This window comes from Phocoena phocoena, chromosome 8, assembly GCF_963924675.1.
Source record: "Phocoena phocoena chromosome 8, mPhoPho1.1, whole genome shotgun sequence".
In the NCBI taxonomy this organism is placed as follows: Eukaryota; Metazoa; Chordata; class Mammalia; order Artiodactyla; family Phocoenidae; genus Phocoena; species Phocoena phocoena.
Window position 1 is genome coordinate 64862471 of NC_089226.1, and position 15320 is coordinate 64877790.

General features: G+C 48.9%; 1 protein-coding gene across 1 annotated transcript; it reads left to right on the forward strand.

Annotated features, from left to right (window-relative positions):
- The first annotated feature begins 8871 nt into the window (after positions 1-8871).
- On the forward strand, positions 8872-11167 carry ADM (adrenomedullin). Its single transcript, XM_065882687.1, has 4 exons — positions 8872-9015; positions 9452-9570; positions 9723-9872; positions 10079-11167. Exons 2-4 carry the CDS (start codon positions 9473-9475, stop codon positions 10395-10397), a joined length of 567 nt encoding a protein of 188 aa, XP_065738759.1. The 5' UTR covers positions 8872-9015; positions 9452-9472; the 3' UTR covers positions 10398-11167.
- Positions 11168-15320: the final 4153 nt, after the last annotated feature.

Below are 15320 nucleotides of genomic sequence, written 5' to 3' on the forward strand. Positions count from 1 at the left end.
ACTGCCCGGAACAACAGAATCCGAGGGAGGAGGCTTGTCTCTCCCAAGGGAGCCCTTCTCGCCTAGGGTTTCGCCCCTTGCAGCGATCCCAGGGCTCTTGCAGCAGGAGCAGGAACTTCCGACTTCCCTGTTCAAACAATGCAATTAAAATGAATTAGTGGATTTCATCATCCAATCTAGGAATTATCTAGATCGCTTTCTTTTTACTGCAGCTCTTATTGATCGTTCCGAATTTGGCAAGTGAGGCATCCATCCAGATGAGCTTGCTTTGTCCTCTGTTAGTATCTCCTGAAGTTTTAGTAGCAGGATATGTTACAAGTGGTAGACTGAAGTTGTGGGAATCTCCATGATTTGCAAATATGATTATCTTCCTGGTTGCTTGTCACTACTCATTATTAATTGATGATTTAACCCTTCATTTACATATAAGAGCCCTTAGCAAAGTGTCTTAAGCGCTTAACGAGTATGTTTAATGAGTGAATGCATACAATTTCCCCCAACTACCAGCAGGAAGCTGCTCGGACTCTGAACTGTGAGTTCAGAGATTTGGTGTCTCAGCTACTGGAAGTTTACTCTCATTGATCATTTCCTCTTTCTGTGTGGTGCTTTTTTCACCCAGAGATTGAGAGGGTTGGGCTGCTCTAGAACTGAAACTCCCAGGAAGGAATACTGTAACTCAAGGAGTTCATTTGCAAATTGCACAGGGTCAAACTGAATCAGCCTAGTTGCAGAGGTGGAGGGAAGATAACAGATTGATCTTGAAAACAATTAAACCTAAAATGCTTCAGTCACACCTCAAGTAAGAATCCTCTCTATAAATTCCCTGAAAGCTCATCATCCAACTTGATCACTTTTAGTAAAAGCCTAATTTAACTTCCTTGGGAGCTAGCCCATTCCACTGTTTAACAACCCTATTGTTAGAGAGTTCTTCCTTGTTGTCAGAGTTTTCCTGTAACTTCCCCCAGTTTTGCTCCATGGAAATACCCAGAAAAAATAAAATCTATCTTTGTATGATAGCCTTTCTGATTTTTAAGGCAGCTATCATGTTCCTTCCCCATTTCACTTTTTTTAAGGTGAAATGTACACATCATAAAATGAACCATTTTAAAGTGTACAATTCAGTGGTATTTAGTACATTCACAATGTTGTGCAACTACCCCATCTATCTTGTTCCGAAATATTTTCATCACCCAAAAGAAAAGCCCACACCCGTAAAGCAGTCACTCCCATTTTCCCCTCCCCCAGCCTCTGACAACTACAAATTTGCTTTCTGTCTCTATGGATTTACCTAGTATGGATATTTGATATAAATACAATCATACAATATGTGACCTTTTGTGTCTGGGTTCTTTCATTTAGTATAATGTTTTCGAGGTTCATCCATGTTGTAGCATGTATCAGTACTTCATTCATTTTCATTGCTGAATAATATTCCATTGTATGTATTATACCATATGAAGTCAAATTTATCTATTTTTTCTTTTGTTTCCTGTGCTTTGGTGTCATATTGCCTGGCTTCCATTGCAATCCATTGCCAAATCCAAGATCACTTCTTGGAAGGGAAGATTTACTCCTATGTTTTCCTCTAAGAGTTTCATAGTTTACTCTTGTTTTAGGCCATTGACCCATTTTGAGTTGATTTTTATATATGACATGACGTAGGATGTCACATTTTACTTTTTTTTTTTTTTTGTGGTACGCGGGCCTCTCACTGTTGTGGCCTCTCCCGTTGCGGAGCACAGGCTCCGGACGCGCAGGCTCAGCGGCCATGGCTCACGGGCCCAGCCGCTCCGCGGCATGTGGGATCTTCCCAGACCGGGTCACGAACCCGTGTCCCCTGCATCGGCAGGCAGCCTCCCAACCACTGCGCCACCAAGGAAGCCCCCACATTTTACTTTTAAAATGTGCTTTTATTTCATTCACAAGTGTTGGTTTAATTTCTTTTTTTTTTAAATCAAAGATTAGCTGTTTTCAAGCCTCGAATCAAGTGCTGTTGCGTTTAGACATGTTTCACCTGTTAGGTCATAGGTAGGCTGCCAGACCATTTGCAAATGGGTGTTTTGTAGCATAGGGATTTTGACATACCCCAGGTATATGTATATAAAGGCATCATGTATTTGAATACACATGTGAACATATTTAGCACACACTGGAACTGTGCTTTGCTTCTCAGCCAACAGCTGCCAGTCTGCTGAAACTGATAAGCCCTGACAAGGCAGCCTGATTACTGAGGTTGGCTGAAGGCCAGACCATCCCCTGAGATAACCACCATCACCTCTCACCAAAGAGTGAGGGGTAAAGCAAACTCAGATTTGTTTTACTGAAGGGTGGCAGGGAGGGAGGAAGACTATGCAACACCATGATGGTGTGTACATAGCAGATGCCTTTCCTTTATGCTTTAGAAGTCAAAAAGGAGCTGATTATTAGTCAGCAAGAATTATCAACCTGCTGCTCCTACATTTGGCTGTCGTGGAGTAAGTGGTTGATCTGTACAGTCATTTCAAGTGCTTCCTGTGGTTAGCCACTACAGTTCAAAGAGGCAATATGAGAGTTCGACTTGACCAAACATCTGCAGGCAGGGCTGGGGCCTCTTCAAACGATCTCTACCAACAAGTAACAAAGGAGACTAAGCAGTTGTGGTAGAAAATTCCCTGATCCATTGCCACATCTCCATCCACTTGGTTGCCCAAGTAAGAAACTGAATGATTGCTACCCTTGACACCTGCCTCTCTCTCAGCCCCACATCCTACTTCCCAAATATGTAAGCTTCTCTCCCCCCCTCACTGCCACCCCACTAGTCTGAGCCACTATCACCTTCCACCTTGACTATTGCAAGAGCTTCCTAACTGGTTTCCCTGCTTCAATGGTGATCCCAGACTTTCCCTGTAGGTAAAACTTCAGGACAGTAAGTGGATTATGAACCCTGTCTTCAAAGTAAATCTGTATAGGAAACACACTGTTTCTACCTTGGATGTCTGTTTAGGGTGCGGGAAGGAGGCTTCAGAGATGGCTAATAGAAATTGTCCTACAGATGCTTTCACATGTGTGATTATATGAATAATTGAATCCTGACACTCACGTAAACTATCCCTGACATTAGCAGTATAGATAGGTGCTGTGAGAGGTTGCAGACTGTTTTTACTTAGATTGCATGTCTATCTGGTGAGTGGGACTGGCTATGTTATGTGCAGAGGCCAAAGCGAAATGAAAATAAAGGATCCTCTCTGTTCAAAAATTATTAAGAATTTCAAAACAGCAACAAGAAGAGCATTAAACAAAGGTTGGGGTCCTGTGTGACCGAACAGGGCGCACGTCCATGAAGCCAGCTCTGTTGGTGAAGTTTAGAGTGGAGTGTGTGTGTGTGTGTGTGTGTTTGTGTGTGTGGTGGATTAATTGAGATTATGGTGGGACTAGGCCCTCTCCAATCTCTCCAGGGCAGCGGTCCCCAACGCTTTTGGCACCAAGGACCGGCTTTGTGGAAGAGAATTTTTCCACGGACAAGGGTGGGGGGATGGTTTTGGGATGAGTCAAGCGCATTACATGTATTGTGCACTTTATTTCTAGTATTATTATTATACTGTAATATATAATGAAATAATTATACAACTCAAGATAATGCTGACAGGAGGTGGAGCTCAGGCAGTAAAGCAAGAGATGGGGAGTGGCTGTAAATACAGATGAAGGTTCTGTCGCTTGCGTGCTGCTCACCTCCTGCTGTGTGGCCCGGTTCCTAACAGGCCACGGACAGGTACTGGTCCGTGGCCCGGGGGTTGGGGACCGCTGCTCCAGGGCACCACCACTGCACTGCTCCCCTTCTTGCTCCTCCCTAATCCAGTCATCACATTCAATGGCCACAATGATCTTTTAAATAAATGTGTATCAGATCATGTCTCTCCAGTCTTCAAACCTGTCAAGCTTCCCAAATCGCTATGAATAAAGTGCAAAATCTTCATCATATCTCAAAGGGTCCTATTTTCTCTAACCTTGATGACCTCCTTAATCTCGTTTCATGCTTCTCTTCTCCCTCACTCAATACATTTCAACCACACTGGCCTCCTTTTTTCTTCCCTAGTGTTCCAAGCTCTTTCTCATCTCTAAGCATTTGTCTGTGCTCTTCCTTATATTTGGAACATTAGGTCCCCCTAATCTTGCTTTTCCTTCAGAACACTTACCACAGTTGGTAATCATGTATTTATTCCTATGAGGATTTGTTTATATTTGGCTACCCTACCATGCTGTAAGCTCATTGAGGGCAAGAATGATGCTTACATTGTTGATTATTGTATGCTCAGCATTTAACACAGAATTAGGCATATAATACATGCTTGGTAAATGTTTGTTGAAGGAATGAATGAACATTCAACTCATGTAGGCCCATACATTAGAATTGCCTCATTCCTACAGTTCTAATCTGATAATACAGTATCCCCACCTGGAGGCAGGTAGCATGATGGTTGCTCTCGTTAACACCATTCTCATTGGCTAGGGATAATCCTAAACGATCGAATCATCTCTTTTTTTTTTTTTTTCCGGTACGCGGGCCTCTCACTGTTGTGGCCTCTCCCGTTGCGGAGCACAGGCTCCAGACGCGCAGGCTCAGCGGCCATGGCTCACGGGCCCACCCGCTCCGCGGCATGTAAGATCCTCCCGGCCCAGAGCATGAACCCGTGTCCCTTGCATCCGCAGGCAGACTCAACCACTGCGCCACCAGGGAAGCCCCGAATCATCTCTTTTATATTCCATTTATTAATGCCATTCATTGTGCCATCAGTAGTAAATTTCTCTTGAAGTCATTTCACCTCATTCTGTTATAGCTGTTAGTATAAGAAGCTTCTATATGTTAACCATCTTCTCTGTGTTCTCTTTCATCTGTCCTATAGCAACTTATATTCCCTAAGCTTCAGGGAGGTTTGTCTTCTTTATCACATTCAAGGATTGATTATTTCTGTCCATATGTTTTGTGCAAGAGCACAGAAATGAGGCAGCAAAAGCTTGACTTTTCTTTGTGCTGATGCTCTGGAAAATTCTATGCCCTAGAAGGAGAAAGGTTAACTGCCCTCCCTGCCTCTACCACTCCAAGACAGAAATTAATGCTATAGAAACAGTGATTTTTACTCTGTGCCAGCATTCTTTACTTGGTCAATCTCCTGAAATCGTATGCTTATTTTATACTTAAATTGGTTTATGTACATGTGCATTTTTCTGGAAAGGATCTATATCTTATTAGTTTAGAGAAGTCAGAGATTCCAGAAAAAAAAAAAAAAAAAAAAGTGCCCTGAGCTTTGTATCCTGCTTTACTTTTTCCTGTGACTAAATCTGAGTAGCTGATTGGCTCCTTTCTCTAAGCCACTTGGTGTTATGACTCCCGGATGCTTCTTGAAACTTGTTTTCAAATGGACTTGGTAAACAAGCCCTCAGCTTAGCCGAGGCATTTTGAGCTATATGAACAATAAATGCATTGTAAAATTTCCTGTTTGAAAAAAGAGGCATCAGAGATAATTATGCAATGCACTTAGCTATTCAAGTTTAGTTATTCTTTTTAATATTATTTATTGTTTCTCATTTCTTTTCTTCATGACCTGAGTGTGGTCACACTGGCTTTAGGGATTGTGTCCACAGTGTTAACTGAGAAACCACCACCAAAACTTTTTCAAAACTCCTTACATTACTAAGAATAAGGCTTGGATTTAGGGCCTAAAAATAATTCAGTTGGAATGTGAAGAAGTTGAGACACCATTATACAACAAGGCTTCAGCGTATTTGTATGTCTGTATATATGATGTCAGAATACACACAATTATTACAGCGCTTTGGGGGGTTATTTTTTGAAAATTCTTGGGCACAAAAGAAGTGGATCTTCATCAACCAAAATTTCTTTTCTTCTGCTTCTTTCACTTGTCTTGCCAGTGAGATTTTAAAGATGTTTCTTCCTTCACTTCCTTCCTTCCTTCCTTGTACTCTGTGTGAATCTACAATCGCTGCAACTCGAATGGATGAAACTCCACGTTTACAAATCGCCAGGAGTCCTTAAGTTGTTTCCTTCTATGTCCGACGTTTAACCGTGAATGCATTCTAGTGATGTTTCCCCCTTTGTCAAAGTAAACGAACCCCAGGTTCCAAGGGAAAAAATAGATGCCAACATTTGGAAAACTTTATATCTTTTTTTCGACTTATACTCCACGACACTTTGGGGAACCTTCCGGCCCTTGTCGCCGACCCAAGCAACACACACACACACACACACACACACACACACACACACACACTCTTTCAAAGATACGGGTGCTCTAGCAAAACCCTGAGCTGCCAACACAGGGCTTAAAGAATTGACGGAGTTTTCAAGCGTCAGACCTCTACGTGCCAGAGCTATAAGGCACACCTGGGCTGATATCATTGTGCCAAGGCTCTCAGGTGGGAATTCCCGGCACCGCCGCTATGCTGCTGGCGTAGGCACTGGAGCCCGGCGGAGTCTCCACTTCTGGGTTGGGTTTGCTTTTGGAAGCCTCCAGCAGCTCAAAGCGAAGTCTGCACCAAGAGCTCCGTCCCCGGTCCCTTCCCCCATCCCCTCCACCCTCCCTTTCTCCTGGAACCAGGGCTCTCCTAAAGGCCACAGCCGGGAGGCCACGAGGTACAGCTGAAGAGTCCTCTGCGGACCAAACCCCCCAGGGCTGGTGGGAACTGGAAGGAACGAGTCCAGACCACGGGACCTTCCCTGGCTGTGGGCCGGCGCCCAGCTGTCCTTGACCTCCCCGGCAGCCAGAGGCGCGAGCCGGGGAAATGAAAGTAAAAACCTGTCTTGGCGCGGACCCAGCTGGAAGCTGGCGACGAGTAGGTCGCATCCTCAGACGAGACTGACAGACAGCCGGTCCTGGACAGGGTCGCTGCGAAGAGCGTGACTCGTAGGGGACGAACTGAAAGGAAGCATTGAGAAATGGGAGACGAGCGAGCAAAACAGAATAGTTAGGCTCCTGGGAGGCTCCTGGAAACAGAGCAGGCACTCAGTAATACCTGCTGTCTGCGGTGCGGGCAGACTAGCCGCCAGATCCGGTCTACTGCGGCAACTGCCCTGAAGCCAGACAGGCGGCCCGAACCCAGCCAGTGCGCTGCGCTGCACTCCTCCGACCCTCGGCGTTCCCAGCCCAACCCCGAGCCCGAGCCAGGAATCTGTCCCCCACCCTCAGCTGGAACTCAGGTCCGCTCAGGTGACTCCCTCGGAGAAGAGTCCTCAGAATAAATAACTTCGGCGCGGCCATTCCTTCCCAGGTGCAATGTCCACCGGTCAGTCCTGGGAGTGAAAAGGCGGCTGAGCCAGCAGTGCGCGGCCCAGGGCAGGCAAGGTCCTGTGCACTGGGTCTCAGAACCAGTGTGGCAGAGCAGGTAGGAAGCTTAGAGATCCGCTGGGGGCAAGTTACAAATGGGGAAACCAGAGGGTGGGGTGTGTAACCTGCCCAGGTTCACAAAGAGAATTGCCGTAGGGTGAGAGTAGAAGCTGCACCACAGAGTTCCAGTGGTCCCGTGCGCCCTCCGCCTCTCAGTCTAGGCCCTCAGCTTCAGGACCTGCATCCAGGGAAGTGGGTGATAGGATACCAGAGGCCCTCCTGCAAGAAGTAGGGAGCCCCGCGGGGCTAAGTTCCCTCCCTAGTTTGGCCTCCCGAAGTTAAGTAAGAAAGTGAAGTCAAGAAGCAGTGATGGAAGAGCATAAACGGTGACAAACGTGCTTGGGGGTGATTCATCATGAAAAGGCATAAATCCTTGGGCGGGGGCTAGGACTCTCCTCTCTCCCTTGACAAGATGATGGTACTAGCCTAGAAAAATCCACGCGGCGCCCCAGTCCAGTCGGCCGTGCATGCTTGCGGGGCCGAGCTAGGACACTACTGTTTACCACCTTTGGTGTGACTTTGGGCAAATGCTTACCCCTCTGAACTTTAGTTTTCTCATTTCACCAGGTAGAAAGTTGATGTTACCTTCCTTGTCTAACTCACGGGTAGGTGCGAAGATCAAAGGAGATCAGGATGTGGCCATGCTTTGTAAAGGGATTAACATACGTGAAGCATTAGTGTGCTCCCTGGCAGTATCCTCACGTTTACAAGGGGTGAATGAAGGCTCCGAGGGCAGCCAGGCAAACTCTCAGGTTGTAACCTTATAAGGCATAATTGGATTAAAAGGGGAAAAAATGAAACTGTATTCTTCCTCCTAATTTTGGTTATTCCTTTATTTCCAAATAGGCATGCAAATTCTGAAACTTCAGGTAAGTCCCCCCTTCTAAATCCCAATTCTCACATCAGCCTTTCCGAGCCTTGCCCCTATTGCGAAATCTTACTAGCCCATCCTCAGAACCCCGGAGTCTCGGCTAGCCCCCCTTCTCTCCGCTGTGCTCTGTGCTCTGCCCCTGAGGCTCCGCTGAAGTCTGGGGTCGCGGCCAGGTCAGGCGCCGAGCCGGCACGGGGCGCGGTCCACTCGAGGCCACAGCTCCAGAGGTCTGGAGTTCGGGTCATCCGCGTGATACCCCGCGCTGGCTCTTGCAGTTGTGTGCCAGAAGACGTTACACTCTGGGCTGCATAAGTCCTAGGTAAGGACCCCCAAGAGGTTGTACCGGCTCTGCTTCGTCCCGGCTTAAGGTCTGAACTCTGTGCCCAGTGAGTCAGGGCTGAGGCAGTTCCTGCACCAATCTCCTGGAGCTCATCTCTGAGCCCTCTAGGCATGAGGGATCCCCCCACCTCACCTCCAAACCCCATACCCGCAGGCAAGCAATGCGCGCTCCCGATTGCAGAGCGCGCGCCCAAGGGAGGAAAGGGAGGGCGCGAGGGCAGCCTAGGCCCCGCCCCCTGCGCTCTTATAAAGCGGAGGAACGAGAGCCGGCCACTCAGTGTTTTCTTGGTGACATTAGGCGGAACGGGTCGAACCTTGCCATCTCTGGTTTCTCACCGCAGCTTGGACGTCTGGGTTTTGCCACTGCCAGAGCGACGTCTCAGACTTAATCCTCCAAAGATCTCGGCAGATCACCCCCTCAAGCAGGTAAGCACCGCGGGCCGAGCGGGTTAAAGGTGGGGAGGCTTGCCCAGGCCGGAGACTAGGAGCGCTGGGTGAGGGGTACAATCCACTTTGGAGGGTCCTCTGCCGGGTGCGTCCCACATCCCGGGCCCAGCTCGTGGACACAGCTGGAACTCCAGAGACCCAGTCCCCTCTGCTCCGTCAGCCAATCCGAGAAATGGAGCGGGGAACCTCTGGGAGCCTGGCGCGGGTCAGTGGCCTCCCCTGCGGGGCCTGTCACCCCCCTAACGGGTGCAAATGCCGCTGGCGCCTCTCTGCGCCCCGGGGAGATAAGCGTCTGAGTCCGGCAGAGAGCGGGTTGAGCTTGCCCACTCCGGGGCCCCCCGCCCGCCTCCGTGCCCCGCCCGGCGGTGCGGCAGACCCGGGTGCTCACGCTCGGCTCCTCTTTCTCCTTCCCCAGGGTCTACGCATCGACGCTGGGATGAAGCTGGTTCCCGTCGCCCTCATGTATCTGGGCTCGCTCGCCTTCCTAGGCGCGGACACCGCACGGCTCGACGTGGCGGCAGAGTTCCGAAAGAAGTGAGTCGCAGGCAGCGCCTGCCCCAGTTCTGGTACCTGCAAGACAAGGGAAACTAACCATTGGTCCCCGAGGGGTTAGAAGTGAACAGGAGCAGGGATGGGCCAAGACCTCGCCTGGACGATTGCGAATCGAGTCTATTTGTGTTGTTTAGATGGAATAAGTGGGCTCTAAGTCGTGGAAAAAGAGAACTTCGCGAGTCCAGCAGCTACCCCACCGGGCTCGCCGATGTGAAGGCAGGGCCTGCCCAGACTCTCGTCCGGCCGCAGGATGTGAAGGGCGCCTCTCGCAGCCCCCAGGCAAGGTAACTATGCGGGGCGCCGTCGCGGGGTGGGCAAGGGGAGCTCTCCTCCGTTGCCCTGGCCCTGGGGATCATCGGGGCTGTATGGCAGTTCAGATGGAGGTAGCAGTTAGCAGCTCCCTCTGGTCTTAGAATGGCTCCGTTCCCGCTGGCTGGGGCCAAAGACCTGCTTGATGGGGGTCTCATGTGGCCTTCCTTCCCTTCACCAGCAGTCCGGACGCCGCCCGCATCCGAGTCAAGCGCTACCGCCAGAGTATGAACAACTTCCAGAGCCTGCGGAGCTTTGGCTGTCGCTTCGGGACGTGCACGGTGCAGAAACTGGCGCACCAGATCTACCAGTTCACGGACAAGGACAAGGACGGCGTCGCCCCCAGAAGCAAGATCAGCCCCCAGGGCTACGGCCGCCGGCGCCGACGCTCCCTCCCCGAGGCCGGCCTGGGACGGACTCTGTCTTCCCAGGAGCCACGGGCGCGCGGGGCCCCGGCCTCCCGGGCTCATCAAGTGTTCGCCACCCTCCTTAGGATTTAGGCGCCTGTGGCAGCAGCGAACAGTCGCACATGCATCCCGCCGGCGCCTCCCGGGACGGAGGACTTCCCCTAGCCGAGCCTCTCAGCCTATGGGACCCGGGCTGAGACAGCCCTGAGAGACCGAGAGTCCGGGAAGTACCGTCCGGCGGCGAGCCCTGGCTTTGCAGGACCCCGTCCACCTCGGAGGCAGTGTTCTCTTCACCCTAATTCGGCCCGGGTGCCCCGGGTGGGGAGGGGGGTGCAGAGGAATCCAAGGGAGTGTCCTCTGCCTGGCTCACGGAGAGGAGAAACTGCGAAATAAATGCTGAGACCCCCAGGGGCAAGGGTCTGAGCCACTGCCGTGCCCGCCCACAAACTGATTTTTGACGGGGTGTCACCCCACCGGGGCGCAAGCCTCACTATTACTTGAACTTTCCAAAACCTAGAGAGGAAAAGTGCAATGTGTGTTGTATATACAGAGGTAATTATCAATATTTAAGTTTGTTGTGTCAAGATTTTTTTTTGTAACTTCAAATATAGAGATATTTTTGTACGTTATATATTGTATTAAGGGCATTTTAAAGCAATTATATTGTTCCCCTCCCCTCTATTTTAATACGTGAATGTCTCAGAGAGGTGTAACGTTGTGTGCTGCGTGGAATGTGAGCGTGTGTGCGTGAAAGAGAGACTGGTTGCCTCTTGTGGAAGAAGAAAACACCATGTCTGTATAATCTATTTACATAAAATGGGTGATATGCGAAGTAGCAAAGCAATAAACTGTCTCAACGCTGATTCATTCTCGGGTCACGAGTCTTGGGAGGGAGGGTGTCCCCAGTCTTGGTCCGCTCGGGAGCCCTGGGGTCTGGGAGCCTTGGGGTCCAGCCGCCTGGCGTGGGAAGGTAGGACGGCTGCGCTGGCGCGTGCTAGCTGCTCTCCGCGCTGGCTGAGCTATCGGAGTAACGCTCTCTGGTGGGACGTGCGGAGAGCGTGTCTTGCGTGCGGGTTCGGGCTTCGAGGAGATGCTCCAGGTCACAGCCTCGTGTGGCGGCCGGGCCGGTTGGGGTAGGGTGAACCCTTAGTGGGGAGGCGAGCCTGGACTCTCCCGATTACGCAACAGAGTCCCAGATTTTATGGAGTTGCTCACGGAACCCTGCGCAATAAGCGCACCTCGGAGAGTTGGGGTGGTCTCCGAGGTCTTCCAGCTGAGGAGTGTCCCCCTGCTGCAGCGGGGCTAAAGTTAGAAGCGACTCCAGCAAAAAGTGCGAGCTCCTCCGGGAAATCCGCAGCCGGGCCAGTGACCCCAGTCCTCTCCCGGCCCAGTGCCCCAGAGAGTGTGCTGGCTCATAAGCGATACTGCAGCGCCCCCAGCCGGCCGCCTCCGACGCGCCAGAGAGCCTTCAGGCAGTACGTGCGGTTTAATAAGTCCTCCTACGTGGGAGTCAGCACACAGCCTTAATGAAAGAGGAAAGAAAAAAACAGTTTGCAGATGCCAACCAGGGCCGGCCCCCCCTAGACCTGCACGGCGGCTCCCTGTTCTGGGACCGTGACTCAGCGCCCACACGGGGCGCAGCGTGCAGCTGCTGACGGGAGGCGGGCTGGATGGACGTGCCGCCGGAACCGTGCGCCTGCGACGGCCTGAGACCTTCATTGTTCCGCCTCCCCTTGCCGCTCTCCTCTTCCTTCCTCCTTCCCAAGACGTTTTCATTTTTTTCTCCACTTCTCTCCAGACTTCCTTTCTCTCCTTTCTTTCTTCCTTTCTCCCCTTTGCTTAAATTTATACCTTATCATCTTAGACCGTTGACCCCCAGTTCTGGTGATAGAAGCCAGACACTAAGCCCCAGTGAGTGACTAGAAGGGCAGGGGACATGGAAACAGGACAGAAGAAGAGGATAAGGGAAGGCACCCTGCTATTGATGTCTCTACCCTATTTTTCTCAACCAATATCCTGAAGACCCAGGATGGAGTTCTACTGCTTGTCCTTTCCAGAAAGACTCCCTGGCCTTTACACTTCAAAGCATGACTGAAACGTTGGTGCTTCTAGGTGATCTTAGAAACCTTCTTGGTGAAGAAAATCTGAGGGTGAGTTTGAATAATGGAAATGTTTCCAGGGCAGCCTACCTTCTCCTGGGACTTTTGGATCAATTGCATTCCACAAGGTCCCTTCTGAGGGCCTAGAATAGTTCCTTCCAGAAAAAGCCTCCATGACACTGAAAGGGGTCATAGGTCTGGAGTCCAGAGACAACCTCTCCTGAAGCAGTTTCAGTTTCAAAGAAAGTAGATCCTAGTACATGGAATTTCCTTAAGACCATCTGAGGCCTCAGTTTTGAACACCTGGCTATTGACAGTGTCAATCTTCATGCAGTTCATTGTCCTATTTGATCTTAACAATTTAGTGAGGTTCATCAGAATTCAAGGGGTTACAAAAGTAGCAAAAGACCGTGCTTTTCTTAAGGTCCTTCTAGTAAATATTCACTTAGAGGGAGCTCTGTGCCACAGGCACTGCACAAGGTACAGGGGATGTAAGAATGAAAGAGTGACGAAAAAATCCAGTTTTGGAATTCCCATGCCCGTGAGTGGTTCTGGGAGGTCTGAAGGGGCTACAAAAACCGGAGAGCTGCAAACACTTCATCCTTGCAGACAGTGGCTTGGGATTAAATACTCACCCTTTTCCTTGAGCCAAGGTTTGTCCAATAGCCACAGAGCCCTTCAGCCAAACCTCACCCTGGCAGAGTTTCAACCAGCAGACAAAGCTGCCAAAGGCAGGTTGGGCACTAGCTTAGGGCTATTCCGAGCAGGGAACAGGCATTTGCCTTCTGCCCAGGGAGTCTTATGACTCCCTTCAGGGAATCTAAGGCAAGTGAAGGAGATGGTTCAGCTCTGAGATGAAGAGGCAGCTGCTCAGCTGGAGTCCTTCCCAACTAAAAAATCTGTGATTTGGAGACATGTCTGAAGACACAAGAGACCCTCCTAACACCAGTCTGGTACAAGTTCAGAATTGACTGAAGGTCACCATCAAACCCTGAGGACCTTCTCTGTGAGCCATTCAACCTTCCTTCTGGTTTCTTTTTCATAAGGTGTCAAAGCCTGTCAGGATAAGGTCTCTTGATGCCAAGAACACATCATTTATCAGCAGTGGTGAGTCATTTGTGGCTGATCCGACCTGTCGACGGCTGAGGAGTAGTCGCAGCTTTTATCTTTCGCTACTGTTGCTGGCTGTGGGAATGGTACCATCCATTTGTAATCAAACACAATGTACCAAGCAATTTCTTGAAATGCCCACACCTTAGCTGAACAGCTAAGGGTGGAAGGGAGTGATGGCGAGGAATGGAAACGGCTTCTTTTTTTTTTAGCACCTTCTTTGTATTAGACATTCTCCTAGCCACTTTATATACCTTAGCTCATTTAATTCTTACAGCAGCCTTGTGGAGTAGGTGTTATTATCTCTGTTCTATCTGTGGATAAAGAAATTGAACCTCAGAGACATAAAGTAACTTAGCCAAGGTCACACAGTGAGTAATCAGGGCTGGAGTCTGGATTTGCACTCAAGTGCCACAGGCTATTTTGATGCTCTGAAGACAGAGAGTAAGGTGGAATAATTTTAACATTTGGATTCTCAAGCCAGATGTCCCCAGATGTCCTCTACTATGAGGATGGCTTGGGTAGGTGATTTACACCTGTGGTTCTGAAGGATTTACATGAGACTGGTAGGACTGGAAACCAGAACTGCTTCGTGAGTGCAAAATAAATAAATGAAGTGAGTTTTTAAATTCTTTGACCTGGTTTGAAGTGGGGATTATAATCAGAAATAGTCGTTTTTTTCGCCGGGAGCTAAGCCGCTGACCTCTTTGGTTTTTGTTGCCAAATGCAGTTAGAACATACACCTGAAGGCCTCAAAAGCTGGCTTCTGAGGGGAAGGCCTTCTGAGCTATTCCTGGCCAAACCCAGTCCCACACTGCAGGTCTTGAGTCGCCTGGAAGGACACCTGTGTCTACAAAGCTGCAAATAGAGTTTCCACCCTTAGGTGGAACCTTTGTCTTTGGCAACTGCTGCCCAAGCCGACTTTTCAGAGGCTGAGTGAGCTGACAGAGTTATGAGCGCTGCCCCTCCTTTCCCCAGTGGGGACGCCGAGGGCCTTGTTATCCTGGGTTCCACAGAGGTTTCTGCCAAAGCCGGATTGGAGGCTTGGTCTTCATTGGCATGGGAAGAAGGGTGAGGCTAGATAGCTATCTGGCGGTCCCACTGGTCTTGTTCCAGAGTTATTTTGAATTCTGGTAAAATAATAAAATGACTGTGACCACACAGGCAGCTGAATTTAGTAGGTTATTGTACTTTATCCAAAAGCAGGAAGGTAGTTCTGAGTGTTAAGATGAGTTTTTGAGACTTAAGAAATGCATTTTACTTATTATACAATATTTATCCAGTGTAGAAAAAAAGAAAAGATTTTCCTTTTATACTACTCCCAGAGAGATAACTACCATTATTTTAGAGTTTACCTTTTTAGACATTTTTACATATTATACATACGCACTTTAAAAAATTGAACTCAACTACAGAGAGCTGAATTAAGCATACTTCGCAGTTTAAGTTGTTATTATTGGTCTGTGCAAGCCTTCTCTCTTGTTTTAATTACTTTATTTTTTCTCCTTTAATTCCCATTCCCCTTCCCATCTCCTCCATAGGAACTGTCTTTAACCTGTTTGATATCTGTACTTATTATATGTATATAATCCTGTAAAATCTGTTTTGTTGTTTTGTGACTATGTGTTTTTAACATACAAATACATTGTGTTAAAAAATTTCCTACTTTTCTCACTGAACACTTAAAAAAATAATTATCCAAGTAGATTGTTTCTTCTTATAGCTGCACATTATGGAGTAATAACGCATCTACCACATTTAACTTCTCTTGTCTCTTAATGAGGGACTCTTGGTTTGCCTCCAGCAC